Source organism: Pseudophryne corroboree, chromosome 7 (genome assembly GCF_028390025.1).
Source record: "Pseudophryne corroboree isolate aPseCor3 chromosome 7, aPseCor3.hap2, whole genome shotgun sequence".
NCBI classification, from domain to species: Eukaryota; Metazoa; Chordata; class Amphibia; order Anura; family Myobatrachidae; genus Pseudophryne; species Pseudophryne corroboree.
The window spans coordinates 489,864,527-489,889,251 of record NC_086450.1 but is presented as its reverse complement, the minus strand read 5'-3'; the positions used below and the strand labels follow the sequence as shown (position 1 = coordinate 489,889,251).

At 43.8% G+C, this 24,725-nt stretch overlaps 1 protein-coding gene across 1 annotated transcript in view; it reads right to left on the bottom strand.

Annotated features, from left to right (window-relative positions):
* LOC134944418 (maltase-glucoamylase-like) overlaps positions 1 to 24,725 on the bottom strand; it is a 114,398-nt gene that overhangs the window by 17,988 nt on the left and 71,685 nt on the right. Inside the window, exons 29-37 of the mRNA XM_063932997.1 lie at positions 23,087 to 23,199; positions 22,591 to 22,716; positions 18,212 to 18,340; positions 16,699 to 16,809; positions 8,158 to 8,220; positions 3,541 to 3,657; positions 2,072 to 2,156; positions 1,330 to 1,468; positions 759 to 892 (exon numbers count right to left, since the gene is read on the bottom strand). Coding sequence (XP_063789067.1) covers positions 759 to 892; positions 1,330 to 1,468; positions 2,072 to 2,156; positions 3,541 to 3,657; positions 8,158 to 8,220; positions 16,699 to 16,809; positions 18,212 to 18,340; positions 22,591 to 22,716; positions 23,087 to 23,199 — 1,017 coding nt within the window. The remainder of the gene's footprint in view (positions 1 to 758; positions 893 to 1,329; positions 1,469 to 2,071; positions 2,157 to 3,540; positions 3,658 to 8,157; positions 8,221 to 16,698; positions 16,810 to 18,211; positions 18,341 to 22,590; positions 22,717 to 23,086; positions 23,200 to 24,725) is intronic.

Genomic DNA, 24,725 nt, shown 5'->3' with positions numbered 1-24,725 from the left:
GGGTGTCCCTGAGATCTCTGCATTACTATTATCATGTAGGATGCATGTGTTGTTTCCTGGTCCTTTGCAGTGTGCTGGGGGAACTTGTTTTGTGTGTTTGTTGTCTGGATTAGCCCCTCTTTACAGGAGGTACGGGATCAGTAGTTAGAGGGTATGGTGATCTTTGTAGTGCCACACTGGAGGATCCTGGGGTGCCTCTAGGCGAGTTAGCACTCAACTTAGAAATATATAAATGTGCCAGAAAATACATAAATGTATTACCCAAAGTAGGTGCTATTTTCATGTAGTGTAGGACCACCAGAGCAGAGATGCCTTGACGTGAATGGTGGCCTACTATGTGTTTGCAAATATACGTAACACAGCACTCTGCATTTCTATTATCATGTAGGATGAGAATCTAATTTGCTAGTCCTTTGCAGTCTGCTGGGGGAATTTGTGTTGTATTTTCTTGTCTAGATTAGCCCCTCCTTTACATACACCTGTGATGGGCCGATATATTGAATGAGCCAATACCATTCTGTGTATTACACTGCAAAAACACACAAGATACTCTCTGAAAACAGATGTCTATTAATCTCTACTTCAGACCCGCAGCTGTAAAATGCTTTTACTGATCTGGAAACAGAGAAATAAAATGAATTTCAGCAGTCACAATCACATGATCCTGAGCGGGGTCACCCAACATTTCAATATTTTACGCTCAGAAGCCTCACCTTTGAGGAACATCCGCCCCTTTCTTAGAAGAATGAGACTCTTACCAATAATAGATTTAGCAACTTGATCCCAAGCAGCAGTGTTGTCACCAAGCCAGTGTCCCACCCACTGTCCGGAAGTCGGATATGTAGAGCGGGAGATAACTATACCGCGTTCTCCTGTGATTTTTCGCAGGGCACTATAAAACAATACATTGCAGATAGCATTGGTATACTTAGTGGAATGTAGTCTTAGTGGAGTTACTTTATGTGTACAAAATGTAGGACCACCATAATAATAATAATAATAATAATAATAATTAATCGATACGTCCTATTGTTAGCATTCAGTGACAGCATGTCTCTCCTGATTAATAATAAGTACACTGAGCTATTGATAATTTAGACATATACGTTAAGTAAACTAACAGAGAAAATAAAGGTGACAATTTGCTGACACCAGTGTGAAACATTTTCATTTCCACTTCAACATGAAAAATGTTTTGCAGTTCTAGACAATGATTAGTGATAATGATAAAACTGGCCAACTAAAAATAAAGATAACTATTTGTCTTATATAAATGTAAGAATAAAACTTGTAAACAGAAGCTTAAACATTGTACATGGAAAAACTCACTCATACGTTGGCTTCGAGTGGGACCATCCATACAAACTGTGCACATCATAATGGTTTACCGTCTCCCCATTGGGGAGATGTTGGGGACTGTCCATACATAAGGTCTTGTGCGATAATCCCATATGTCTGGATTCCAAAGCTAAACATAAATAAATAAGTATTCAGTATTTTCCTTGCAACATGCAGAGTTGTCTGAATATATTACTATAATATACTACTATAATAGCTACATATCCTCTTCTTGATTACAAAAAAAGAAAAAAAACAGTTTGGGAGGAGTGCGGGGGTGCGGGCTACACCGGGTGACATCATCAGGGGGGTGATACCAGGACAGTAGAGCTGCTCTGATATTTTAATGTCATCCTTTTGGATGGTGTCACCAAGCAGAAGTGAGATCAGAGAGTGCTGGGTAACCCTCAGCATGATGAAAATGGGGGCGGGACACGTAGCATCATATTATAGGAGGTGTGGCTTTAATGATGTTATGCCACTCCCCTTTTAACAAGTGAGCAGGCGCACTGGGAGGCACCCACCCTAGTGACGCCACTGGGAGGAGCGCAGACCATTTAGTAAACCAGTTTTGTCTCTGGACTGCTGCCATTTTCCAATAAAATTTAGCAGGAGAGATCGGTCTGAACCTGACATCGGTTCTGCCTTAGCACAGGGTCATTCTGAGACTCCTTCCATATAATATAGCATGGTCTCTAAAAACGTAATGAAAGTATAATAGATGGATTGTTACCTGGCATGTATGGCGGGTGGTTCAAGGCTTCATTTTTGCAGCCCGTTACAGACCCATGCACAAAGCTGGCAGGCTCATTCATATCCTAATATATACAGGAATGAGAAACTCCACTGTAACATACTGTATACATGAGCACAGATTGTTCTCACGCCAAAATGAGTGTGTACACTTGCAGTGTCCCATAACCTCAGAAACTAATCTCTATGCCCAAAATAATTACCTGAATTGCTGGGCACATATATAGTGTACACAGAGAAAATGTAAGCATTTTATGTATACAGTAAGTACATTATCTTATGATGTTTTGCAGCCGGAGGGCCTGATTCAGCGCACTGAGCGAAGCGGCTCCAAGTGCATCAGCTCTGTCCATGGTGCTAGAGTTCCATAAAGCAGATCTCTGCACACATTGCCCTCTGAGTAGCCAGATATTCCACCTACTGTACAAGACCGCAATGCTCCCAATTCCACTTATCATATATGTGCACCACTGACTCACTTGTATGACCCTGAATCACCCGTCATTGCTCTAAGCAGGCCCAATGATTGCTAATACAGGTAGATCCATCTGCAGATAGAATTACATGCAACTATGGATCAGCCCCTTATAGTATAACGTGACTTACAGTAACGGTGTCTATAGTCTCTGCTGCAATATGTATGTGCCTACTGTATCTTTCACTATCACAGACTTAAGTTGCTTTCTTAAATATAGATTAATAATGCATATTACATGTAAAACACATATAATTAAATTATTTGTAAATAGTGGCACAATTAATTTATTATATAGAAACAATATGTGCGGAATGTTGATCAGGGATCACTTTAACAATTTCTTCATATTCAAATGTATCCTCTATTTCAAATAGACTTTTACTCATAACACTCCAGGCTGAGGCACAGGAAATATTTGCTAAAACAATGGTCTTCTATTCCTATAATACTAATATATTCTTGAACTGTTTTCAGAGAATGTTTTCATCTGAGAATTACAGCACAGCTTCAGTCTATACTTCCTTGGAACACTGGGGCGTATTTATCAAAACTTGGAGAGAGATAAAGCGGGTGGAGATAAACTACCAACCAAACGGCTCCTAACTGTCATTTTTCAAACACAGCCTGCAACATGGCAGCTAGGAGCTGATTGGCTGGTACTTTATCCCCACTTTATCAATCTCCAAGCTTTGATAAATCTCCCCTATTATTGTGGTAACTATAGAAAATCATGCAATATGGGTGCATTATGATGTATTATCTAGAAAGCTGAATAAGGTGACGTTATTGCAGAGAGTCAAAGACTTGCACATCTAAGTGCTGTCACCGCTCTATCTAGTTAAAAGGAAGTAGACATAAAATAAGTGTTACAAGGAATAACTCTATAGAACATATCAGATGTCAGGTTACACGTCCTGCACCAGGTTGTTTTATTGCTGCTGGTTCCTAAATAAGTACAGTATGTTACTTACTATCCAGAGACCATCAAACCTAATATACTTTTGGCGGTACTCCTCGATCTCGCGGTGCCACCATTCGGCTGTCTTTTCCATGAAAAAGTCGGGGAAGGCAGCATAAGCTCTGTAAAGCTACAATAATAAAATTACTGTAATAATATGAATTTCAATATATGTAGACTGCAAATACATTCACTCACGTACTGTGTATATCCTAATTGTAAAGTACTAAGCAATACGCTGGATCTACTGTACGTAGAGGTTCATAATGACAACATTTGTTTATTTTTCCAATTATTTTAGGTGGTCTCAAAATAACCAAACATTTTTTTTAAAAATCAGCGTCTTATGCACTGTGCATTCCAAGAAACAGATTTACAATCCCGCGATGTGTAAACACCTGGTTTGGTATTTATTTTTAGTTTCGCATTCATTTCTGTTACCGATTTAAATCCATCTGAGAAAGCTGGCAATTATCGGTGTAAATCTACACCCAAATGTTGGGCCAAATGTATTAGAGAGAGAGTTTTAGAAAGTGAGAGATTTGGTAAGGTTTTGCAGTGTAAATGATTGCCACTTTAAAAAAACTAAAAAAACCTTACTGTTACAAGCTGTGGTTGCAGCTTGTTTCTGTTTTCGTGTCTGTTAGACCAGTGTGTCAGTTTTTTTTTATTGTATCCCTTGTTTTGGATAGTCTCTATTTTGGGGTCCTTTGACCCCTCCTCAAGGGGGGGGGGGTACTGTTATGAGCCACAGCTGTTGCTCATTCCTGTTTTGCATGTCAGTTATGTATTTTATGTTTATAAGTTGTCTTGCAGGCCAGGATTTCCAGTTGCTCTGTTTCAGAATACTCTTGGTTGCTGCCGCTGATGAGTCTGTGTAATTGCAGCTTGTTCCCATGTGTTCAGCCTCACCTGGCTGCTAATTGCATCTTGTCAGTTTGGAGTCATGCAACAGGGCAGCTGCATGAAATTATTAATTAGGCCTCTCTGTTATATGCTGGCTCAGTGCTATTCACAAACGCTAGTGATATTTCTAGGTTTCCAGTCTGCTTGAATTCGGAGCTTGGTTCCTGCTAGCTCCTGTGTAGCAGTGTCAGTTGAGCTGCTTCCTGTGTCGATTCCTGTGTCAGTCCCTGTGTCGATTCCTGCATCTTATCCCGTGTCCTGCCGTGAGGCGTTCCTGTCCTGAGGTCCAGTGGCTTTGCCTGTGCCTGGTCAAGTTTCTGGCGTTTGGGATTCTGCATGTCCTCCAGTTCTGAGAGTCTGTGTCAGCAGCATTGGGAGTTCCTGTCCGTTTGCCAGTATTCGTACCGGTTCCATGAGTAGCGGCTCTGCCGCGTCCGTCGGCCTAGGCCGCTGTATTTTGTTATTATTTCTGTCACTGGTGTTTTGCAGAGGGTTCTGCTTATGCTGTCACCGCCGGTACACAAAAGTATTGTGTCGGCGTGTGGTCAGCATTTCCTTTGTTGTTCTTTTCCTTTGGCGGCAAGCCGCACATACATTTAGTTTTTGGCTAGTGAGTAGCCCCTGGCTTTGGTTGTTTCAGTAAGAGGGCCCCTTGTTATCGCCCTGTCTCGGTACACTCTTTGTCTCTCATTAAGACCTGAGGGGGCATCGAAGTTGGGCAGACATAATCCGCCCTTCAAACGCGGCTGCCTTGGGCTCAAGCAACCATAGTCTCGCAAGAGTGTACTGACAGCACGGGCGAGACAACGGAGATAGGGCGCCAGGGGCTATTCCTTTTCCATTCCCCTTTCTCAGCGTTACGTCCTGGTGCTCTGGACTCACTTCATAATAACATCTCCCTTGTTCTGAGCACCAGGAACCTAACACTTACCACATCTCTCACTTTCTGAAACTCTCACTCTATTACATTTGGCCCGTACAATGGAGACTCCCATTACAGTCACTAACTGGAGACTCCCATTACAGTCACTAACTGGAGACTCCCATTACAGTCACTTACTGGAGACTCCCATTACAGTCACTAACTGGAGATTCCCATTACAGTTACTAACTGGAAACTCTCATTACAGTCACTAACTGGAGACTCTCATTACAGTCACTAACTAGAGACTCTCATTACAGTCAATAACTGGAGACTCCCATTACAGTCACTAACTGCAGACTCCCATTATAGTCACTTACTGAAGACTCCCATTACAGTCACTAACTGGAGACTCCCATTACAGTTACTAACTGGAAACTCTCATTACAGTCACTAACTGGAGACTCTCATTACAGTCACTAACTAGAGACTCTCATTACAGTCAATAACTAGAGACTCTCATTACAGTCAATAACTGGTGACTCTCATTACAGTCAATAACTGGAGACTCTCATTACAGTCACTCACTGGAGACTCTCATTACAGTCACTAACTGGTGACTCTCATTACAGTCACTAACTGGAGACTCTTGTTACAGTCACTAACTGGAGACTCTCGTTACAGTCACTAACTGGTGACTCTCATTACAGTCACTAACTGGAGACTCTCATTACAGTCACTAACTGGAGACTCTCATTACAGTCACTCACTGGAGACTCTCATTACAGTCACTAACTGGAGACTCTCGTTACAGTCACTAACTGGTGACTCCCATTACAGTCACTAACTGGAGACTCTCATTACAGTCACTAACTGGAGACTCTCATTACAGTCACTAACTTGTGACTCTCATTACAGTCACTAACTGGAGACTCTCGTTACAGTCACTAACTGGAGACTCTCATTACAGTCACTGACTGGAGACTCTCGTTACAGTCACTAACTGGAGACTCTAGTTACAGTTATTAACTGGAGACTCTCATTACAGTCACTAACTGGAGACTCTCATTACAGTCACTAACTGGAGACTCCCATTACAGTCACTAACTGAAGACTCTCGTTACAGTCACTAACTGGAGACTCCCATTACAGTCACTAACTGATGACTCTCATCACAGTCACTAACTGGAGACTCTCGTTACAGTCAATAACTGGAGACTCCCATTACAGTCACTAACTGGAGACTCTTGTTACAGTCACTAACTGGTGACTCTCATTACAGTCACTAACTGAAGACTCTCGTTACAGTCACTAACTGGAGACTCCCATTACAGTCACTAACTGGAGACTCTCATTACAGTCACTAACTGGAGACTCTCATTACAGTCACTAACTGGAGACTCTCATTACAGTCACTAACTGGAGACTCCCATTACAGTCACTAACTGAAGACTCTCGTTACAGTCACTAACTGGAGACTCCCATTACAGTCACTAACTGGAGACTCTCGTTACAGTCACTAACTGGTGACTCTCATTAACGTCACTAACTGAAGACTCTCGTTACAGTCACTAACTGGAGACTCTCGTTACAGTCAATAACTGGAGACTCCCATTACAGTCACTAACTGGAGACTCTTGTTACAGTCACTAACTGGTGACTCTCATTACAGTCACTAACTGGAGACTCTCATTACAGTCACTAACTGGAGACTCTCGTTACAGTCACTAACTGGTGACTCTCATTACAGTCACTAACTGAAGACTCTCTTTACAGTCACTAACTGGAGACTCTCGTTACAGTCACTAACTGGAGACTCTCATTACAGTCACTAACTGGAGACTCTTGTTACAGTCACTAACTAGAGACTCTCATTACAGTCACTTACTGGAGACTCTTGTTACAGTCAATAACTGGTGACCCTCATTACAGTCACTAACTGGAGACTCTCATTACAGTCACTAACTGGAGACTCCCATTACAGTCACTAACTGAAGACTCTCGTTACAGTCACTAACTGGAGACTCCCATTACAGTCACTAACTGGTGACTCTCATCACAGTCACTAACTGGAGACTCTCGTTACAGTCAATAACTGGAGACTCCCATTACAGTCACTAACTGGAGACTCTTGTTACAGTCACTAACTGGTGACTCTCATTACAGTCACTAACTGAAGACTCTCGTTACAGTCACTAACTGGAGACTCCCATTACAGTCACTAACTGGAGACTCTCATTACAGTCACTAACTGGAGACTCTCATTACAGTCACTAACTGGAGACTCTCATTACAGTCACTAACTGTAGACTCCCATTACAGTCACTAACTGAAGACTCTCGTTACAGTCACTAACTGGAGACTCCCATTACAGTCACTAACTGGAGACTCTCGTTACAGTCACTAACTGGTGACTCTCATTAACGTCACTAACTGAAGACTCTCGTTACAGTCACTAACTGGAGACTCTCGTTACAGTCAATAACTGGAGACTCTCGTTACAGTCACTAACTGGAGACTCTCATTACAGTCACTAACTGGAGACTCTTGTTACAGTCACTAACTAGAGACTCTCATTACAGTCACTTACTGGAGACTCTTGTTACAGTCAATAACTGGTGACCCTCATTACAGTCACTAACTGGAGACTCTCATTACAGTCACTAACTGGAGACTCCCATTGCAGTCAATAACTGTGGTCAACATCAAAAAATAAGAACTTGATCACAACAGTTTTACACATGTGGTCCTGCGCCTGAACGCAACACGCGATAATTTCTGGTCGTACGGTGACCTTATTGGTGATCAGCTTTTTCCTGTGTGGTTTATCTAAATATTACTGCATTAGTGAAATATTATTACCTTAACTTGTGTATCCCAGTCTAAATTATTATCAACCTTGACATTGGGCAAATCTGGCCAGACCTTAACAAAATGAAAAATTAGACAAATTGATAACATATTATTAATATTAAGCAGATATGAACTTCACTGGAGATTCAAACTCAGAAACATAAAACAACAGAACATAGCAGTGTTCACATGGAAAGGTACCATGACGTGTCTAATCTAATTCGCTTTTTTTTAATCCCAATTTGGTAAACACTAGTTAAATACAATTAAACATATTTTAAAAGTTGCAGTAAGTAATTTTTCCAAGTACTGTTCTCCATTGAGAATGGAGGATTGCAGGGTAATCAGTCACTGGCTATACATAAGGATGACAGCGGCTGGGAAGGGGCATTCTGCTGTAACAATGTAAATGTCATACCTTTTTCTCATTCATAACTAAAATAATCATCAATAATGTGAAGATTGATCAACTGATGTGAGTTTACCTGAGGTGGGAAAATGTTAAAATGCCTGGATAGAGGCAGTATACTGTAGGTGTTAATGAGGGACCCATGTAACTGAAGTGATTTGTGTGCAGTAATATAATTCAAGAAAACAAAATATTACAGCGCTCAGTAAATAATATATAAAATGTATTAAAATAAAATATATATAAAACGGGATCCGGTCTGAAGATCGACAGTGTCTAGGTCGACAATGTTTAGGTCGACCACTATAGGTCGACAGTCACTAGGATGGAAGGTCGACAGGGTTTCTAGGTCAACATGTGCTAGGTCGACAGGTCTAAAGGTCGACATGAGTTTTTCACCTTTTTTTTCTTCTTTTTTTGAATTTTTTCATACTTAACAATCCACGTGGACTTCGATTGGAACGGTAAAGTGTGCCGAGCAAAGCGAAGGCACCATGCGAGGGGATGCGGTGCACTAATTTGGGATCCCGGTCACTCTACGAAGAAAACGACACAAAAAATCCCCCTCATGTCGACCTTTAGACCTGTCGACCCAGCACATGTCGACCTAGAAACCCTGTCGACCTTCCATCCATGTCGACCTAGTGACTGTCGACCTATATAAAACATAGAAAATTACATCCACCGGCTGGTAATCAGATTTGCTATATTGCAGCTGACATTATATATAAATCAACAATCGCAATTTCACAAACGGCAGGCATTTCTTTATAGCCTATATGCTTTTAAGACTTTTTTCTTAACTCTGAAGAGATTTAATTATTGATAAAACAAAACTTACAAAACTATATACAAGTATAGGTGGTGGATTCCTGTGGACACTAATCTTTAGGAAAACAGCACCTATTCACTACAGCTGTATCTTTAACTATCAACAATGCAGAGCAGCACATGTGGAATTGGAATGATTTTTATAAATAATTAAATCTCTTCAGAGTTGAAAAACAAGTCTTATAGGCCCTACACACCTAGCGATATTTTGAAAGATATGAACGATCTCGTTCATAAATGAACGAGAACTCGTTCATATCTTTCATTGTGGAGACTCCAGCGATGAACGATGCGCGTCCCCGCGCTCGTTCATCGCTGGTCTCCCGTCGGCTGTGCATGCAGGCCAATATGGACGATCTCGTCCATATTAGCCTGCACTTCAATGCAGCTGGGTGACGGGGGGAGTGAAGAAACTTCACTCCCCCCGTCACTGCCCCCCCGCCGCCGGGTCGCTCGTCGGCCGTATCGGCCGTCGGGCACCTCGGCGGCGCGTCGTTTAATGTATAGGGCCCCTTAGAAGCATCTAGGCTATAAATAAATATCTACTATTTATGAAATTGTGATTGTTGATTTATATATAATGTCAGCTGCAATATAGTCAATCTTATTTCTCTGACGTCCTAGTGGATGCTGGGAACTCCGTAAGGACCATGGGGAATAGCGGGCTCCGAAGGAGGCTGGGCACTCTAGAAAGATCTTAGACTACCTGGTGTGCACTGGCTCCTCCCACTATGACCCTCCTCCAAGCCTCAGTTAGATTTCGTGCCCGGCCGAGGTTGGATGCACACTAGGGGCTCTCCTGAGCTCTTAGAAAGAAATAGACTTAGGTTTTTTTATTTTCAGTGAGACCTGCTGGTAACAGGCTCACTGCAGCGAGGGACTAAGGGGAGAAGAAGCGAACTCGCCTGCTTGCAGCCGGATTGGGCTTCTTAGGCTACTGGACACCATTAGCTCCAGAGGGATCGACCGCAGGCCTAGCCTTGATGTTCGGTCCCGGAGCCGTGCCGCCGTCCCCCTTACAGAGCCAGAAGCAAGAAGATAGTCAGGAAAATCGGCGGCATGAAGACTCAGTCTTCACCAAGGTAGCGCACAGCACTGCAGCTGTGCGCCATTGCTCCTCTCACACACTTCACACTCCGGTCACTGAGGGTGCAGGGCGCTGGGGGGGGGGCGCCCTGAGGCAGCAATAAAAACACCTTGGCTGGCAAAAATACCTCAATATATAGCCCCAGGGGCTATATATGAGGTAAATACCCCTGCCAGATTCCATAAAAAAGCGGGAGAATAGGCCGCGGAAAAGGGGCGGAGCTATCTCCCTCAGCACACTGGCGCCATTTTTCCCTCACAGCTCCGCTGGAAGGAAGCTCCCTGGCTCTCCCCTGCAGACTACACTACAGAAAAGGGTAAAAAAGAGAGGGGGGGCATTAAATTTAGGGCGCAGTATATATATATATATTTATATAGAAAAAGCAGCTATTAGGGACATAACTCAGTTAGTCCCTGCATTATATAGCGCTCTGGTGTGTGCTGGCATACTCTCACTCTGTCCCCCCAAAGGGTCCTGTCCTCTATTAGAGCAATTCCCTGTGTGTGTGGGGTGTGTCGGTACGGCTGTGTCGACATGTTTGATGAGGATAATGATGTGGAGGCGGAGCAGATGCCTTTAGAAGGGATGTCACCCCCTGGGGGGCAGACACCTGAGTGGATGAGCTTATGGAAAGAAATGAGTGCACGTATAGACTCCTTACATAAGAAATTTGACGACATGCCATCTGTGGGACAGCCGAGTTCTCAGCTCGTGCCTGTCCAGGTGTCTCAAGGGGCATCAGGGGCTCTAAAACGCCCGCTTTCTCAGTTGGCAAATGCAGATGTCGACACTGATACTGACACTAGTGTCGACGACGATGAGTTGAATCTAATGCCCGTCAGGGCCATTCACTGCATGCTTGAGGCAATGAAAGAGGTGCTAAACATTTCTGATTTACATCCAGGTACCACAAAAAAGGGTATTATGTTTGGGGAGAAAAAACTACCCTTAGTTTTTCCCCCATCAGATGAATTAAATGAGGTGTGTGAAGAAGCGTGGCTTTCCCCTGATAAAAATTTGGTAATTCCTAAGAAGCTACTAATGGCGTTCCCTTTCCCGCCAGAGGATAGGTTACGTTGGGAAACACCCCCTAGGGTGGATAAAGCGCTCACACGTTTGTCTAAAAAGGTGGCACTACCGTCCCAGGATACGGCCGCCCTTAAGGAGCCTGCTGATAGAAAGCAGGAGGCGATCCTGAAGTCTGTTTACACACACTCAGGCATTATACTTAGACCTGCTATTGCGTCAGCATGGATGTGCAGTGCTGCCGCTGCGTGGTCAGATAAACTGTCAGAAAATATTGACACACTAGACAGAGACACGATTCTGCTAACAATTGACCATATCAAAGATTCAGTCTTGTATATGAGAGATGCACAGAGGGAAATCTGCCGGCTGGCATCTAAAGTAAGTGCATTGTCCATTTCTGCTAGGAGATGCTTATGGACTCACCAGTGGACAGGAGATGCAGATTCCAAAAGGCACATGGAAGTTTTGCCTTATAAGGGGGAGGAATTATTTGGGGATGGTCTCTCCGACATAGTTTCCACAGCAACGTCTGGGAAGTCAGCATTTTTACCCCATATCCCCTCGCAGCCTAAGAAGGCGCCATTTTATCAGGTTCAGTCCTTTCGGACCCAGAAAAACAAGCGTGGAAAAGGAGGGTCTTTTCTGTCTAGAGGCAGAGGTAGGGGAAAAAGGCTGCAACAAACAGCAGGTTCCCAGGAACAAAAGTCCTCCCCCGCTTCCTCTTCCAAGTCCGCCGCATGACGGTGGGGCTCCACAGGTGGAGCCAGGTACGGTGGGGGCCCGCCTCAGAAATTTCAGCGATCAGTGGGCTCGCTCACAGGCGGATCCCTGGATCCTTCAAGTAGTATCTCAGGGATACAAGCTGGAATTCGAGGCGGCTCCACCCCACCGGTTCCTAAAATGTGCCTTGCCGATTGCTCCCTCAGACAGGGAGGCGGTGCTAGCGGCAATTCACAAGCTGTATTCTCAGCAGGTGATAATCAAGGTACCCCTACTTCAACAAGGCCGGGGTTACTATTCCACACTATTTGTGGTGCCGAAACCGGACGGTTCGGTGAGACCCATTTTAAATTCGAAATCCTTGAACATGTACATAAAAAAATTCAAGTTCAAGATGGAATCGCTCAGGGCGGTTATTGCATGCCTGGACGAGGGGGATTACATGGTTTCCCTGGACATCAAGGATGCTTACCTGCATGTCCCCATTTACCATCCTCACCAGGAGTACCTCAGATTTGTGGTACAGGATTGCCATTACCAATTCCAGACGCTGCCGTTTGGACTCTCCACGGCACCAAGGGTATTTACCAAGGTTATGGCGGAAATGATGATACTCCTTCGAAAAAAGGGAGTTTTAATTATCCCGTACTTGGACGATCTCCTAATAAAGGCAAGGTCCAAGGAACAGTTGTTGGTGGGAGTAGCACTATCTCAGGAAGTGCTGCACCAGCACGGATGGATTCTGAATATCCCAAAGTCACAGCTGGTTCCGACGACACGTCTAATGTTCCTGGGGATGATTCTGGACACAGTCCAGAAAAAAGTGTTTCTCCCGGAGGAGAAAGCCAGGGAGTTGTCTTCTCTAGTCAGAGACCTCCTGAAACCAAAACAGGTATCGGTGCATCACTGCACGCGGGTCCTGGGAAAGATGTTAGCTTCTTACGAAGCAATTCCATTCGGCAGGTTCCATGCCAGAATCTTTCAGTGGGACCTGTTGGACAAGTGGTCCGGATCGCATCTTCAGATGCATCGCTTGATAACCCTGTCTCCAAGAACCAGGGTGTCTCTTCTGTGGTGGCTGCAGAGTGCTCATCTTCTGGAGGGCCGCAGATTCGGCATACAGGACTGGGTCCTGGTGACCACGATGCCAGCCTGCGAGGCTGGGGGGCAGTCACAAAGGGAAGAAACTTCCAAGGAATATGGTCAAGTCAGGAGACTTCCCTTCACATAAATATTCTGGAACTAAGGGCCATTTACAATGCCCTAAGTCAAGCAAAATCCTTGCTCCTACACCAGCCGGTGCTGATCCAGTCAGACAACATCATGGCAGTCGCCTATGTGAATCGACAGGGCGGCACAAGAAGCAGGATGGCAATGGCAGAAGCCACAAGAATTCTCCGATGGGCATAAAATCATGTACTAGCACTGTCAGCAGTGTTCATTCCGGGAGTGGACAACTGGGAAGCAGACTTTCTCAGCAGGCACGACCTCCACCCGGGAGAGTGGGGACTTCATCCAGAAGTCTTTCAAATGATTGTACATCAGTGGGGTCGTCCACAGGTGGACATGATGGCGTCCCGCCTAAACAAAAAAAATAAAAATAAAATAGAGAGGTATTGCGCCAGGTCAAGAGACCCTCAAGCGATAGCTGTGGACGCTCTGGTGACACCGTGGGTGTACCAGTCAGTTTATGTGTTCCCTCCGCTGCCTCTCATACCAAAGGTATTAAGAATACTAAGAAAGCGAGGAGTAAACACAATTCTCGTGGTTCCGGATTGGCCAAGAAGAACATGGTACCCGGAACTTCAAGAGATGATCTCAGAGGACCCGTGGCCTCTGCCGCTCAGACAAGACCTGCTACAGCAGGGGCCCTGTCTGTTCCAAGACTTACCGCGGCTGCGTTTGACGGCATGGCGGTTGAACGCCGGATCCTGAAGGAAAAGGGCATTCCGGAGGAAGTCATTCCTACGCTTATTAAAGCCAGGAAAGAGGTTACAGCAAATCATTATCACTGCATATGGCGGAAATATGTTACATGGTGTGAGGCCGAAAAGGCCCCAACAGAGGAATTTCAACTAGGTCGATTTCTGCATTTCCTACAAGCAGGAGTGAATATGGGCCTAAAACTGGGCTCCATTAAGGTACAGATCTCGGCTCTGTCGATTTTCTTTCAAAAAGAACTTGCTTCAGTACCTGAAGTTCAGACATTTGTAAAGGGAGTGCTGCATATTCAGCCCCCGTTTGTGCCCCCTGTGGCACCTTGGGATCTCAACATGGTGTTGAGTTTCTTAAAATCATATTGGTTTGAACCACTAAAATCCGTGGATCTGAAATATCTCACGTGGAAGGTGGTCATGTTATTGGCCTTGGCTTCTGCCAGGCGAGTATCAGAATTGGCGGCTTTGTCCTGTAAAAGCCCTTATCTGATTTTCCATATGGATAGGGCAGAATTGAGGACTCGTCCCCAGTTTCTCCCTAAGGTGGTGTCAGCGTTTCACCTGAACCAGCCTATTGTGGTGCCTGCGGCTACTAGGGACTTGGAGGACTCCAAGTTGTTAGACGTGGTCAGGGCCCTGAAAATATATGTTTCCAGGACGGCTGGAGTCAGAAAATCTGACTCGCTGTTTATCCTATATGCACCCAACAAGCTGTGTGCTCCTGCTTCTAAGCAGACTATTGCTCGTTGGATTTGTAGTACAATTCAGCTTGCACATTCTGTGGCAGGCCTGCCACAGCCAAAATCTGTCAATGCCCATTCCACAAGGAAGGTGGGCTCATCTTGGGTGGCTGCCCGAGGGGTCTCGGCTTTACAACTTTGCCGAGCTGTTACTTGGTCAGGGGCAAACACGTTTGCAAAATTCTATAAATTTGATACCCTGGCTGAGGAGGACCTGGAGTTCTCTCATTCGGTGTTGCAGAGTCATCCGCACTCTCCCGCCCGTTTGGGAGCTTTGGTATAATCCCCATGGTCCTTACGGAGTTCCCAGCATCCACTAGGACGTCAGAGAAAATAAGAATTTACTCACCGGTAATTCTATTTCTCGTAGTCCGTAGTGGATGCTGGGCGCCCGTCCCAAGTGCGGTGTATCTGCAATACTTGTACATAGTTATTGTTAACTAAATCGGGTTATTGTTGAGCCATCTGTTGAGAGGCTCAGTTGTTTCATACTGTTAACTGGGTTTCATATCACGAGTTGTACGGTGTGATTGGTGTGGCTGGTATGAGTCTTACCCGGGATTCAAAATCCTTCCTTATTGTGTACGCTCGTCCGGGCACAGTATCCTAACTGAGGCTTGGAGGTGGGTCATAGTGGGAGGAGCCAGTGCACACCAGGTAGTCTAAGATCTTTCTAGAGTGCCCAGCCTCCTTCAGAGCCCGCTATTCCCCATGGTCCTTACAGAGTTCCCAGCATCCACTACGGACTACGAGAAATAGAATTACCGGTGAGTAAATTCTTATTTACCGGCCAGTGGATGTAATTTTCTATGTTTTATATATATTGTATTTTAATACATTTTATATATTAATTCCTGAGTGCTGTAATATTTAATTTTATTGTTCTATATACACTTTGTAAGGTTGAGCAACCTCTACATTACGGGCAGCACAGGAATTAATTTGATAAGCGCGTGGTCAAACTGTGTGTATTTGTTTTTTCTCAGTAATATAATTCATTTAATCTCTGGTACAGGAACAGCAATGTTATATACAAGGTATGATACAAATGAATGGAAAAGCTTCGGGCCTGGAAGGGCGTTTGCTCAGTGGGGACGTTGACAGAATTCTGTGTATCTGGTTCTGTAAAGGTGGGAATCAGAATAACAGGGAAGATAAAGTGAGACAGACAGGAATAAGGGCACTTCTGTGCTATGGGTTATTTGGGTTTGCAACATCTTTCAGCAAAGAGTGTAAAGTGAGTCAACGGGTATATTTCCGCTGACACCTCAGCCCAACAAAGAGAGCCTGATAGTGTGTACAGAGGAGCAATGCTATAAAAGGTGGGTACACACCAGTAGATATATCTGCAGATCAATTGATCTGCAGATATATCTATGTACGGATCGGGCAGTGTGCTGTGCATACACACTGTCCGATCCATCGGGGGACTGACGTCATGAACTGGGCGGGCGGGCGCGCCCGCCCAATTCACCTGTCAATCACCGCCTGCCGCCGCAGCATGTGTATGGGCTGTCGGACGACCGCCCCGTACACACACAGCGACGCGCCTCTATATCGTTAGATATATTGGCCGTCAGCTGTGCTGCGCAGCCGACGCGATACGTCTGTGAACGACGGAGTTCACAGACGTATCGCCCGTACACACTGGCCGACGCTCCCGCGATATATCGGCCGTTCAAGAGAACGGCCGATATATCGACCAGTGTGTACGGGCCTTAAGGCAGATAACGATCCGGCTCTAGGCATTATATACATACACATACCTTTCCCCACAATATTCCACTCTACACATACCTTTCCCCACACTATTCCACTCCCATCTGCCCATTTGATAAACACATCATCCTGAACACCTCTATCAAACGCTGGATAGGGTGTGGTTTCATTTCCGGCAATGGCTGGATCCTAAAGGTAACACAAGAATAATTAGCATAACATCATTGGACAAATTGTTTTTATTATTATTATTATTATTATTACAGGTTGAGTATCCCATATCCAAATATTCCGAAATACGGAATATTCTGAAATACGGACTTTTTTGAGTGAGAGTGAGATAGTGAAACATTTGTTTTTTGATGGCTCAATGTACACAAACTTTGTTTAATATACAAAGTTATTAAAAATATTGTATTAAATGTCCTTCAGGCTGTGTGTATAAGGTGTATATGAAACATAAATGAATTGTGTGAATGTACACACACTTTGTTTAATGCACAAAGTTATAAAAAATATTGGCTAAAATGACCTTCAGGCTGTGTTTATAAGGTGTAAATGTAACATAAATGCATTATGTGCTTAGATTTAGGACCCATCACCATGATATCTCATTATGGTATGCAATTATTCCAAAATACGGAAAAATCCCATATCCAAAATACCTCTGGTCCCAAGCATTTTGGATAAGGGAGACTCAACCTGTATTAGCATTTCCTTTTAGCCAACATCGCCTAGTTGCACTTTCTTTTCTCTTTACCTTATGCTAAAAAAAATGGCCTGGAGCTAAACCAGGCTGGTACTACAAGATGTATAACACATATTAGAGAGTGAATAGTATACTGTACATCTGGCACTCTACATCATATACTGGGTGACTTAGAGCTATGGCATATAGAATCAGAACAAAGGTTACACCGTTTAATGCTTTAGTAATATAAATATATTTACATGGGCAACACAGTGACACAGTGGTCAGCTTTTCTGTCTCACAGAACTGTGTATATGAGCTTCATGGCCTATCTGTTTGGAGTTTGTATGATTTCCCCCACATATTAGCAATAGGTTTCCTCTGGCATTTCGTTTTCTGTCCGCACTCACAAACACATTAGTAAGTTACTGTAATTGCCTCCTGACTAAAATGATCCTTACTCGATGTATGTCAGGGAATTTAGACTCTTAATGAATGACAAATATTCTCTTTACAGCACTGAGTAATCGGTGGCACCATATAAGTAAATGACAATAACATAAATAATGATATAGATGTATACGGAGCCTAAAAAAGCTTTATTACAGGTAGAAAACACAAGCAAAGTGCAGTATTATAAAACATATACTGTAGCACATAAGGTTAGATGATAGCTACTATTAGTAATAAACATTAGGGATTCTTATACTGAATTAATCATCACAATGCTCCAATGTTTTACTAAGCATTGGATAATAAGAGACAAGAGCTCACAGACTGTGACTACAGCCATGATACTGCAGGAGTCATTATGCTGACATAGAATATGTAGCATTATCTCCTGATATCCACCTCTACCTTCCCCTCATCGCATTCTCTGTGTAAGTACATATCACTCACCAACAGGATAACAAATCTCATTCCTTCTGATCTTATTCGGTCAACCAGAGCTGGTAAACCGGCGAAGTTAGCACCAAGCGTGAAGTCCATCTGACGCTCCATGTAATCAATATCAGCATACTGCACATCCTGGGAAGTAATGAAATGACTTAATATTATATATAAAGAATAGAGTACAAGGTGCACATCGGGCAGATTAAGTTTACAAACGCTTTAGAATGACCTGCACTAGATGTTATTGTTGTTTTCATTAAAATGTATGATATAGTGTCCTCATATTGCTTTACAAATGAGAACAAACACAGCAGTAAAAGGAGACAGACTAAGGGGGTTTTCCAATTACCGCAAAAGTACCGCCGGCGCAAAATACGGATGTTTTTGCATTTTTAATCACCCTATCCAATTAGGTCTTGCAAAAAACACCAATTTTCTGTGCTAAATCATATATACTGTGAAAAGCCGCGGACCTGTGTATTATTGCGGCACTTATCGCGGGTATAGTGACGGCGTCAGGGGGAGGAGCACGACACATCATGGCTATTTGGATAACCAATTTACCACAGTAAATTACTGAGGCTAATTGAATATCCTCCAGAGATAATAGTTTTATTTATGTATGAAAAGTTTCTTATGTAGCAAATACTGTTGCGCTATAGTAGTTGATTGTGTTGATGTGTCTTATTGGTATAGAACATTAGGAGGTTACAGTAGGCGCCAGCAGAATGTGAAATTGAGTTTAGGCCACACAGTGATCAATAACTAGGCTTGCTGGTTTACTAAGGAACAGCGGTAACATTGATAAATACACAACAGTGATGGTCATTCCGAGTTGTTCGCTCGCTGCCGTTTTTAGCCGAATAGCGATCAGGCTAAAAATGGGCGATTCTGCGCATGCGTATGGGCCGAAGGGCGCACGCGCTAAGTATTTTCCCACAAAACTATGCAATTTTACACAGGTCTGAGCGATGCTTTTCAGTCGCTCTGCTGATCGGTGAGTGATTGACAGGAAGTGGGTGTTTCTGGGCGGAAACTGAGCGTTTTCCGGGAGTGTGCTAAAAAACGCAGGCGTGTCAGGGAAAAATGCGGGAGTGTCTGGAGAAACAGGGGAGTGGCTGGCCGAACGCAGGGCGTGTTTGTGACGTCAAACCAGGAACTAAACGGACTGAGCTGATCGCAATCTAGGAGTAGGTCTGGAGCTACTCAGAAACTGCAGGGAATTATTTAATAGCAGAACTGGTAATCTTTCATTCACAATTCTGCTAAGCTAAGATACACTCCCAGAGGGCGGCAGCCTAGCGTGTGAAATGCTGCTAAAAGCAGCTAGCGAGCGGACAACTTGGAATGAGGGCCAGTGTTAGAACCAGGCCTATTTTTGGGCCATTCCTGAAGGTCTTGTGAAAAATGATGTTATCAGGAATGGCGTTCTGGAACGTCCCAGCCAAAAAATAGCTGTTACCACTGTTCCTTAGTACACCTGCAAGCCTGGTTATTGATCACTGTGTGGCCTAAACTCCAGCGGTGAGCATGGAAACCAACTGGCAATGAGCATGAAACCCATGGCAACCAGCAGGAAACCCCTTGGCATCGAGCAGGAAACCCCTTGGCAATGAGCACGAAACTTCTGGAAGCAAACAGGGAAACCCCTTGGCAACAAGCAGGAAACCCCTTGGCAACAAACCTGAAACCCTTAGCAACGAGCATGAGACCCCTGCCAGCATGCAGGGAAACCCCTTTGCAATGAGCATGGAACCCAGAGCATGAAACCTCTGGCAACGAGCATGGAACCCTGACAACGAGCAAGTAATTTAAAAGTAATTAGAAATCTTACCATGGGGCAAAATTTGTAAGGGGCATTATTGTGTGTGGGGCATAACTGTGTGTAGGATATTGTGTAAAGGGCATTACAGTGTATGGCATATTGTGTAATGGGCAATACGGTATGTGGCATATTGTGTAATGGGCATTATGGTGTGTCATTGTGTAGTGGGCATTACATTGTGTGGCATATAGTGTAATAAGCATTACAGTGTGGCATAATGCGTAATGGGCATTACAGTCTGTGGAATAATGTGTAATGGGCATCATGGTCTGTGGCATAATGTGTAATGGGCATTACAGTCTGTGGCATATTGTGTAATGGGCATTACAGTGTGTGGCATAATGCGTAATGGGCATTATGGTGTGTTATTGTGTAGTGGGCATTACAGTGTGTGGCATATTGTGTAATAAGCATTATGGTGTGGCATAATGTGTAATGGGCATTATGGTATGTGGCATATTGTGTAATGGGCATTATGGTGTGTCATTATGTAATAGGCATTACGGTGTGTGGCATAATGTGTAATGGGCATTATGGTCTGTCATTGTGTAGTGGGCATTACAGTGTGTGGCATATTGTGTAATAAGCATTATGGTGTGGCATAATGTGTAATGGGCATTACGGTCTGTGGAATAATGTGTAATGGGCATTATGGTCTGTGGCATAATGTGTAATGAACATTACAGTCTGTGGCATAATGTGTAATGGGCATTACAGTGTCTGGCATAATGCGTAATGGGCATTATGGTGTGTCATTGTGAAGTGGGCATTACAGTGTGTGGCATATTGTGTAATGGGCAATACGGTATGTGGCATATTGTGTAATGGGCATTATGGTGTGTCATTGTGTAAAAGGCATTACAGTGTGTGGCATAATGCGTAATGGGCATTATAGTGTGTCATTGTGTAGTGGGCATTACAGTGTGTGGCATGATGTGTAATGGGCAATATGGTGTCTGGCAGATTGTGTAATGGCCATTATGGTGTGTCATTGTGTAATGGGCATTGTGGTGTGTCATTGTGTAATAGGCATTACTATGTGTGGCATAATGTTAAATGGGCATTATGGTGTGTCATTGTGTAGTGGGCATTACAGTGTGTGGTGTAATGTGTAATAAGCATTACGGTGTGGCATAAAATGTAATGGGCATTACGATCTGTGGCATAAAGTGTAATGGGCATTACGGTCTGTGGCATAATGTGTAATGGGCATTACGGTCTGTGGCATAATGTGTAATGGGCATTACAGTCTGTGGCATAATGTGTAATGGGCATTACGGTCTGTGGCATAAAGTGTAATGGGCATTACGGTCCGTGGCATAATGTGTAATAGGCAATACGGTCTGTGGCATAATGTGTAATGGGCATTATGGTCTGTGGCATAAAGTGTAATGGGCATTATGGTCTGTGGCATAATGTGTAATGGGCATTACGGTCTGTGGCATAATGTGTATTGGGCATTATAGCCCTTTCGCTATTCTTTTTATCGAAGTGGCTGCGTGTAAAATCACACAGTCATCCTGAAAATGCTCCTGGAACGCCCCCATCATGCCCCCCAACGCCACGTAGCCACCCCGCATACGCCTGCCATTGTCAATCACACTGCGGCCACATCATCCCTTGATGCGGCCAAAATATGTAAGGCCGCGCAGTGCAATGCAGCCAGTGCATGTGTGCAGACCACCCGATTGCAGCTGCTATGTACAGACACACGGCTGCGTTCAGGTCTGAATGACGCCATGAGAGCGGAGAAGAACATATTACACGTAAAGTTAGTCTGGCAACAGCATTTACAATATACTGTAAAGGAGGGAAGGTCATCTATCCCTCAAAAGGTCTCACCCAACCAAGCTCAGCCAATGGTACTATGCTATCAGGTATTTGTTTAAAATAATATACACTAAAAAATGTATCTCTGCTGCCTTCAGTAACTGAGACAGAGCATCTCCAGACACACTCTATTACTAACACTTCACCTGTAAAACTGCCACCTGTAACATAGCCAGAACCCATGATCCGCTGCCATAGGTGCAGGCCCAGACTGGGGGGAGTTCAGAAAACAGTGTGCACCCTAATCAGAAGTTACAGGTCACTATGCCAAAAAGCAAGGGGCTCTACCTGTCTCCCCGGGCTGTGGGGGGTAGTCCAGTTAATGATTGAGACCCCTAGAGGGGCAACTTTGTCAGTAATCCCAGAGTAATGCACCTACAGTTTTTATGTCCATTTAAATGAACTAAAATGTAGTATCAGTATAAATACATACATACAGATGGATCCACATTTATCTTGACCTATAATAGTATTAACTGAGACGGGCAGTCGGACTTAATCCCCTGCTGTATTGTTCTCTGTATTGTATTGCAGCTGAGAACAATAGATGAAGGGTTTATGCTAATAATCCATGTTGTGCCTAGGTGCAGAAAACTAGTCAAGATAACCGTGGACCCATCTGTATAGTGGTAAGACGGCCTTGTGTATATTGTGGAATGCAGATAAATGATTTAAGGGGAATAAATTGGGTTAATTGCACTAATCAGTACAAATCCATTTTCAAACTTACATAAGGAATCTGAGCACGTTTCATATCCTCATACAGGTTCGCGATATCAGCGTCATTCTGGTATCCATAGCGACATAGCTGAAATCCCAGCGCCCAATAGGCTGGCATAACAGGGCGGCCAATGAGCTAAAGAAAAGGAATAGAAATGCAATGAGTTTAGGTTCTATAATACACTACCAAGGTCGGACTGGCCCACAGGGATACCAGGGAAACCACCGGTAGGCCCCACTGCCTGAGTGCCCAATCCTTCCTCTAGGGATCAGGTTCCAGACTGTGCACTTGTATTATACATGGTAGATATGTTGCATTACACTGCACTAGACTATTGTGTATTTCCAGCCTCTGTGGAGGCTGGCCACACCCCCTTTTTAGGCTGGCCACACCCTTAAGTATGGTCCCCTATCACTGCATTCCCCCCCCGGTGGGCCCTTCATGCCCCAGTCCGACACTGGACACTACTATAAGACACGTATACACCTAATGCTCGGAATCTTACTTTTGTGTATTGTTGCACAACAACTTCTGGTTTGGGACCCATCACTACATAAAAGTCCAGAATCCCGCCGGTCGTGCGGTACGTTAACGCTGGCGTTTCCTGTAAACTCATATCTGGAATATATATACAGATTATATATAAAAATTATTTATTAGCGAATAAATGTTACCAGGATTATCAGTGATCCAACATCTCACTTACACTAAAACAAATAAGAAATGAGTGTGATAACAGATACATTTATCTTTATGTGTTCCACGTAGGCAGTACCACCATGCTTACCTCAGACAGCGCATACTGATACACTGATAAAACCTAGAATTATGGGAATACATACAGCCTCAATGTCTCATCTAACACTGGGGCAGATGTATTAAGCCTGGAGACGCATAAGGAAGTGATAAACCAGTGATAAGTACAAGGTGATAAACGCACCAGCCAATCAGCTCCTGTTTATCCTATGTAACAAGAGGATGTCGACGATACGATTCCAACATGGCTGAAATGCCGACATGATGGGCTGCTTAGAGCATTTTAATCAGGCAGGCATTATAGCTATAAAGGCGCTCCTAAAGTGGCATGTTTAAAGTTATAATGTCTGTATGGTTACAATACTTTAACTATAATCTCATGTCGGCATTTCAGCCATGCTGGGATCCTGATACCGACTTTCTCATGTCGACATAGTCACCCAGTTTAGGACAGATGAGAGGATAATACAAATAGTTATGTAGTAAGCCTTCCTATCCAGGGCTGAGCAAGAACCGAGGGAATAATCACTGCAATTTAATTGAAGGACGTTTACCTAGAATAAGGGCGTGTTCCTTTATGGGTGGCAGGCTGTGACATTCTGCATAATGACTGCAGGGACAGAGGACATACATCCATTCCTATTTATATTATATGTGGTACACTGGTACCATACAAGTGTGTTGCATTTTTGCCACATTATGCTGGTACAGTTGATGTTTGTGTCCTTTTAAATGGATATTTATGATAAAAAAAAAGTAAAGGCCACTAAGGTAACCACGCAGCCACGATTATCTGACTCTTGCCTATAAACCTCGTGCCATGTTCCAGTTTATCCCGGTGTACTGGAGGCAGTCAGGACTATATCAGGCTGTCTATAACTGTGTAGTCCCCAATGACGGGATCCTATACCCTTAGAGTAGGACTGTGTCCTTGGGGTGGTAAACAGTAACTGGATGACAATAGATATAAAATCACAAGTGAATATTTATTCATAAAAACATTAGAGATGAGCGGGTTCGGTTTTACTCGGTTTTACTCGGTTCTCAAAACGGCATCTAATTGGCTCACGGATGTCACGTGTTTTGGATAGCCAATAAGATTCGGTTTTGAGAACCGAGTAAAACCGAGTAAAACCGAATCCGCTCATCTCTAAAAAACATACAATACGTGAACACTGAAAGTGCAAGGTGACCATGGGCATTCCAAAAATAGTGACTTGTGCTTTTTTTCTAAACCCGCAAAGATGCTCTCACCCTCTCACTGTGTTGCGGTGGGCTAGCTTATGAATAAGCTGGTGTGGTCCTAGGCTGAGTTAGCCAAGCACCACCGCAGAAGGATTATCAGCATGGATTCACTTCCAGTTCACCTGTGTTTATCCTCAGTCCAA